A 7,355-nucleotide genomic window follows, 5' to 3' on the forward strand; every position below is an offset into this window, starting at 1 on the left:
ACTTTTTTGGCGAGGCTTGTTTTGCTGGGTAATTAAAAAAAGTTGCACAACAGTATACAAATGGGGCACAACTATGTAAAATGTATGGTATTTAGTGGTAATGCATGAAAAAAAAAATAGCCCAACTTCCATTAAAGTGGGGCAACGGTAACACTGCCCCCTTGTACATTAGTATCTAGTAGAAGTTATACGAAATTAGGCTTCACTCTTTTAAACGAATTCTAATTTGTATCTTTGTCAAATCCCATGTGATATCAGATGTCATAAATTACACTAAAATTTCTTGACATATTTATTTAACAAAAACAACGCTCTGATCTGCGTCACTCCACTCGGTTCACCCCTCTATATGTATGCGTGTACGTGAAATCTATAAAAGCTTGTATCACAAAAAATTTATTTACTATCCACACAGCATCCCATGATTCCACTATTTAACCTGAGATCCCAAGTATGATTCACACTGAGGGCAATAATGACGGGCACTTTTGCAATTATCAAAAAGATAAGGCAAACAACAGGAGCATCTGTTTAGGGAGAAGATTTGAAAAAAAATAATGCTCAAATAGAGGATCTACAATGGATCATAATCGAGTGCAAAACTTACGTTGTACAGCATAAGATTGCAGCAATGATATGGGTCATCAGAGTTGCTTCGTATTCGACACGGGTAAGGGCTTGTGACCGACACGATGGACAATAGGCTAAATGAGGGCGAGCTCCAAATTGGGCTGGTGGATGATCTGTAAAGAAATTTTCAAATTTATATGATGATTCAATCTTTTGAAGTAACTGAGCACATTCATAGCGATTGGCGGTAGGCGAAGTTGCAGAGAATGAAACTGAATGAACTATTTTAATGTTTACAATTGTGAAAATTGCGTTAATATATTCTCGAAGATGGTTCCATTTAGGAAGGGAAATACGTTATATTTTAGAAGTAAGAATAAATCAACTCTCCCCCGCCAGATATATACTAAAGGCTATGGGAATGCTTTTAAGTCAGTTCTAAAACATGTGAAGCTAACGGGTTGGCTGATAAGTCCCCGGTCTAACAAAGAAAAACACATTTTTTTGTCAAAATTCGTTTTATTATTCAACATAGTTCCCGTCAAGAGCGATACAACGATTATAACGACCTTCCAATTTTTTGATACCATTTTGGTAGTACTCCTTCGGTTTTGCCTCAAAATAGGCCTCAAATTCGGTGATAACCTGTTCATTGCAACCAAATTTTTTCCCTGCGAGCATCCTTTTGAGGTCTGAGAACAAGAAAAAGTCGCTGGGGGCCAGATCTGGAGAATACGGTGGGTGGGGAAGCAATTCGAAGCCCAATTCATGAATTTTTGCCATCGTTCTCAATGACTTGTGGCACGGTGCGTTGTCTTGGTGGAACAAGACTTCTTCTTCTTCTTCATATGCGGCCGTTTTGCCGCGATTTCGACCTTCAAACGCTCCAATAACGCCATATAATAGTCACTGTTGATGGTTTTTCCCTTCTCAAGATAATCGATAAAAATTATTCCATGCGCATCCTAAAAAACAGAGGCCACTACTTTGCCAGCGGACTTTTGAGTCTTTCCACGCTTCGGAGACGGTTCACCGGTCGCTGTCCACTCAGCCGACTGTCCATTGGACTCAGGAGTGTAGTGATGGAGCCATGTTTCAACCATTGTCACATATCGACGGAAAAACTCGGGTGTATTACGAGTTAACAGCTGCAAACACCGCTCAGAATCATCAACACGTTGTTGTTTTTGGTCAAATGTGAGCTCGCGCGGCACCCATTTTGCACAGAACTTCCGCATATCCAAATATTGATGAATGATATGACCAATACGTTCCTTTGATATCTTTAAGGCCTCTGCTATCTCGATCAACTTCATTTTACGGTCATTCAAAATAATTTTGTGGATTTTTTTGATGTTTTCGTCGATAACCCCCTCTTTCGGGCGTCCACTACGTTCACCGTCCTCCGTGCTCATTTCACCACGCTTGAATTTTGCATATCAATCAATTATTGTTGATTTCACTGGGGCAGAGTCCGGAAATTCATTATCAAGCCAAGTTTTTGCTTCCATCGTATTTTTTCCCTTTAGAAAACAGTATTTTATCAAAACACGAAATTCCTTTTTTTCCGTTTTTTTCACAATAACAAAAGTTGCTTCACAAAAGACGCTCTATCTCACAAATTAATTGACTTAAAGACATCAAATTTTGACACGAATCATTTGAAGGTTGGTACTATATAAAAATAATATGCATTTAATACTAGCGATGTCATCTATGTGTCAGACCGGGGACTTATCAGCCAACCTGTTAGGAGTCTATAGATTTGTGTCTGGAAATTTCTCTCCAATAACTCCAAACAAACAAATGTCTTTTGTCTTCTTTGTTCAAGAATGCTCGTATCTAACTGTAATAGAAAAGAGATTCCCTGATTTGGGCTTAAACACCAAATGTAGTGATATGAAGTAATCATAATACGAATATGCAAAATATTGCTTTGATCAGAAAGTTTCCTTGACCGAAAAAATTTAGCTTCCTCTGGTGTAATGAGTTGTTAAGTTAGGTTAGGTATAGTGGCATCCCGATATTTCAGACTCACTTATGGTGTTTTCTTTTCTTGTAAAAATACGCACTTTTTTGCATTTTGCCTGGAAAATTAACTTTTTCGGTTCTTTTCTAAAACAAACGGGCAAAAGTGCGAAGAGCTTCGAATTCTCTTGTGAAAATAGTGCCACGCATAGAGGCAAATTGCGGGCATTTTCAGCACTGCCGACAAACGAGAGTGCTTCGATTACCCTGTTGCTCCTTTCAATTATTTTTTGCCCGCCGAAATGATAGCATATTTTTAGGTTGCTGGAAACATTTTAAAAATTCGCATTCTGTACAGACAAAATGGAGGCAAAGCACTTTTTTCAGAAAATAAAACACCATTAGACTATTCAGTCCAGTGGTGAATTTCTCTCCTATCACTGAGTGCTGCCCGACAATGACAAGTGACCTCCTATTTATAGCCGAGTTCGAATGGTTATCCCCTCTCAGTAATAATAGGGGATAATCATCCGCTGAAATTTTTTTTTTGTGTGTATGCAACGTGCACATACTAACCATTGCTGTAGGGAGCCACCGTGGTGAAATGGTTAGCATGCCCGCCTTGCATACACAAGGTCGTGGGTACGATTCCTGCTTCGACCGAACACCAAAAAGTTTTTCAGCGGTGGTTTTTCCCTCCTCAGTAATGCTGGTGATATTTCTGAGGGTTTCAAATCTTCTCTATGTGGTTTCACTGCAATGTGGAACGCCGTTCGGACTCGGCTATAAAAAGGCGGTCCCTTGTCATTGAGCTTAACATGGAATCGGGCAGCACTCAGTGATAAGAGAGAAGTTCACCAATGTGGTACCACAATGGACTGAATAGTCTAAGTGAGCCTGATACATCGAGCTGCCACTATACCTAACCTAACCTAACCTAACCTAACCATTTCTGCACGGTGATTGACGGTCCTTCGATCAGGATTAATCTTGTAGCTTTTCACGAATCCTATTCAGACCTGCCTGGTATGCTGATTGATCCAAAGACTCTCTTTTGTAACGCTACATCTGTCCATAAGATGGTGGTTTGGATAGGGTGGGCGATACTAGCCCAGGAGATACTGTTTCGATACAATATAATTCTGGCTAAGTACCGGGAGCATCTTGGTCTCCACATAAAGATGATTGGGGGGTGCACTGCAGGGATATACTGTCACTGTAACGTCAGATAATCTAGTGGTGTACTATGGAGACATCCTCTCGCTGTAAGGGCAGCGTTCTAACAGATCTATATTATTCGTATCGCAAGTCTTCGATAGGTCAAACGCCACGATGCCCGTCCTGTGACACGTCTTGGACTGTTTGAGTCCCTTATTTCTGTATGTTTAATGACATGTAAGTCGGTTTTGGTGCTATGTACTTTACGGAATCCATGTTCATGGCTATCAACTGGAAAATTCTCCACAAGGCTGGGGAGAATTAGTGCCTCAAGTGGCTTGGAAACTGACGAGAAAGTGGAAATCAATCTGCACGACTCACCATTGCTCGAGCAACCTTCCCATTTTCGAGACATCGAGTATAATGAGTGATTTCAAGGACAAAGTGAGGAGTCTGTTCCAGCATTAGCATGCAGTAGCTGTGCTAATGGTGTTGGGGTTTAGCTCCTTCGATTGTTTTGCGCTGTTGATAAAATTGGTAACTGTGGTGGTGTAAATTTCGCTAGCTGGCAGACTAAGAATGTGAGAGCGCATCTCTTCGGATCAGTCACCGTCACGTCACAAAATGTGACTGGGAACCTATCATGCATTGTAGTTGAGTTCGAGAGTAGAAGTGTGCGCGTGACACGAAATTCTCGTGACACGCGTGATTCACGCATGAATCACGTGAGTCGCGAACAAAATCCAAAGTAACTCGCGTGAATGGGACTACAATAAATATGTCGTGCGTGAGCGTGCTTGAGAAATAAAATCGGTTCCTGAATGTGCATGAATAAAATTCCGGCAAAATCACGCTCACGAAAATAATCAAGATTTAATTCACACTCGTATGTTAACTGAAATTAATTTTGCTCTCGAACTGTATTCTATTTTTGAATTTTGTTACCTTTGCTGATTTCCTTTGGAAACCATCGTGAGTCTCGTGAATTTGTCGTGAATCACGTGAATTGTCGTGAATCGTGAGTGAACGTGAGTCTTTAAAAGTAGTTCGTGCGTGAGTACGGGTCTTCATTTCGTGAATGTGCGTGAATGGGATTGGCTACCACACATATCGAGCGTGAGCGTGCGTGAATAAATATTTTGTTTCGTGAATGTGCGTGAGTGAAATTTAAGTCACGCGCACATCTCTACTCGAGAGGTCTCTTACTGTCGATCACATCTTACCTGTCCCTAGGATACATTTATTCAGGTGCTACTAGTAGGTTTAGCACGTCGGTACTCATTACGTTCGTCTGCGAGTCCTGCTGCTTCGTCTGCGAGTCCTACGTGTTTCTTCGCCCGTTAAAAATTTTACTTCGGCTGGGATAAATTGCCGAGTATTGCTGGTTTGGACATCACGAATGCGAAGATCGGATTTCTACTCACGCGGAAGCTCACAGAGACGACACTCGGTGTGTTCGTTAAAGCCGTCCCAGTTGGCTTTATTTTGTTTGATAAACGTTCGGCATTAAGAAGCTGTGAAATCGTCTACGTGTTGTTTCGTCTGTTAAAAATTTTACATCGGCTGGGATAAATCGTGGAGTGTCGCTGGCTCGGATACCACGAATGCGAAGAATGGCTTTTCGGTCTATCACTCTCGGGATGCTCAACAATTTGTTGGTAGAAAAACCTGGCGCATCTCTTCGTCGCCAAAGGTGACTGAGATCCCATCACCCCTCGAGAGGAATCATCATCACCGGATTCGAGAGGAATCTTAGTGCAGATTTCAACTTCTTCTTCTTGTGCTCTTCGACTATCATAGCAATTTCTAGACCAGCGAGTATGAAGCGATCGACTGCTGCGTTGATGATGTCCTGGAACATCCTCTGGGCAACATGAAGTGGGAGAGGGATGAAAGATCACTGGTCGGCGATCGGTCGCTCCAGTCGGCTATCTTTTGGTTGATAAACGTCTGACATTAAGAAGTCGTGTACTCTTTATTTCGTCTGTTAAATATTTATGACTTTGCTTACCCTAACTGCTTGTTTGTCATACAAGGAATTTTGTTTGGTTTTTGGGAATTTCTTTTTACTTTTTGATCCATATTGTATCTCTATATTACCATGTGCGTTAATCAAATGGAAGTCTTGACCAGGTGGCATCCATCACCCATGCAGGAGTACTTTTATTTATAAAATTGGTTTTTAAATTTGATGCTCACTTTCTTTACAAAAATTTTCTTGGGAAATGTTGCTTGATTTTTTATATTCTACAGTACCAAATGCTCAAGCCATACACCTTAAAGTTCCATAAAATCTTCCAATATGTAGGTTTCATTATCCATTATGGAGGAGTATTTTTTTGTTCTTAAATGAGACTTTAAATCTTAAGCTCGTTGTTCGCTTCCAAATTCTTTACAGCTTCGCTATCTGGAACTTTCAGATCTTTATACGATTTAAGTTTAGGGATAGCCTTAGCACCACGCCCAAAAAAGACAGACAATTTAACTATCCGGCCAGCTTTTCAGTTGAAAGTATTCGGCTATCTTCAAAAGAGGTGTTCAATTTTTTTCTGGGCTTACCAATATCTACACTACCTTTCTTCCTTCAGACCCAGACTTTGGACTTATAGACGAATTTTCCCTATGGTTTTTGAAAAAATGTTCCGGTGGACCTTAAGAACCTTTGCCTATTTTCTGTATATTAAAGCATTAATGGATTATTTTAGATAAATTTTAATAACAACAAAATATTTCGTTAATCGCCCACCGCCAGCGATATGTTCACAAAAAAAAAGGAAGACACAAAAGATTCTCTATAATTCAAAATTATTTTTCCCCAAAATCTTACTAATTGGTGCCTGAGTTATGGAATAAATACTGCCTAAGCGCCCTCCACTTCCTCCTCCTGCCGCGCTCTGATTTAGAGGCTGTTGCTGATCACTGACAGTTTGATCCAATGCTGGATATGCTGGTGGCAGCTGGCTGGGACCAATATTTATCGCTTCTCCCGGTAAATGATTTTCCATCATGTCTATGATTTCCTGTTTTGTTGGCATCGTAATGCAATGTCCGTTTTCTACTTCGTTAGTGCTTCCTCTAGTCAATATTTTCATGCAACCAATTGCAACGCAACTCTAACAAAAACAATCAATTATCCGTCACCTTGCACAAGTTTGTAATTAAACGTTGAGTGAGTGCTTTTGGTGACATGGTCAGAGGAGTTGGTTATTCACAAATAATTGGACTGTGACATGAGAATTTCATGTTCTGGTACTAGACCGTACCATATATATGACAAAAACTGGTGATGATTAGGTTTCCACAGTTGTTGTGGTTTTGGTCAATATTTAAATTTAGCCTTTCTCTCCGCAATATGACAACCCACTAGATTTATATATAAAAACCAATGACTACTCGTATTATACAGTTAAAACAGTTTTAAATATTACACTGTACCACCAAAAAGACGATCAAAGTTTGGAAAATGATTAAATTAAGTAACTAACTCGTTTTTTTTGTACCCTTTACAAAAAATAGAGAATGTGCAACATTTCCTTCACTATTTTGGGATTTGGCTACTAGGGTTGCCAAATCTATCCGCTGACAGATCTTTTGTAAAATTGGATTTTTTGACAAAGATTTGTATGGTTTGTGTTAAGCTTTTCTCTGTAAAAAATTTT

The 7,355-nt window shown here is 40.0% G+C and overlaps 1 protein-coding gene across 1 annotated transcript; it reads right to left on the bottom strand.

Annotated features, from left to right (window-relative positions):
• Positions 1–268: 268 nt before the first annotated feature.
• LOC142239077 (uncharacterized) lies at positions 269–6,943 on the bottom strand. The gene is made up of 3 exons (XM_075310840.1): positions 6,524–6,943; positions 608–743; positions 269–527 (listed from the first exon to the last, which is right to left on the bottom strand). Exons 1-3 carry the CDS (start codon positions 6,786–6,788, stop codon positions 431–433), a joined length of 498 nt encoding a protein of 165 aa, XP_075166955.1. The 5' UTR covers positions 6,789–6,943; the 3' UTR covers positions 269–430.
• Positions 6,944–7,355: the final 412 nt, after the last annotated feature.

Source organism: Haematobia irritans, chromosome 5 (genome assembly GCF_050003625.1).
Source record: "Haematobia irritans isolate KBUSLIRL chromosome 5, ASM5000362v1, whole genome shotgun sequence".
Classification (NCBI taxonomy): Eukaryota; Metazoa; Arthropoda; class Insecta; order Diptera; family Muscidae; genus Haematobia; species Haematobia irritans.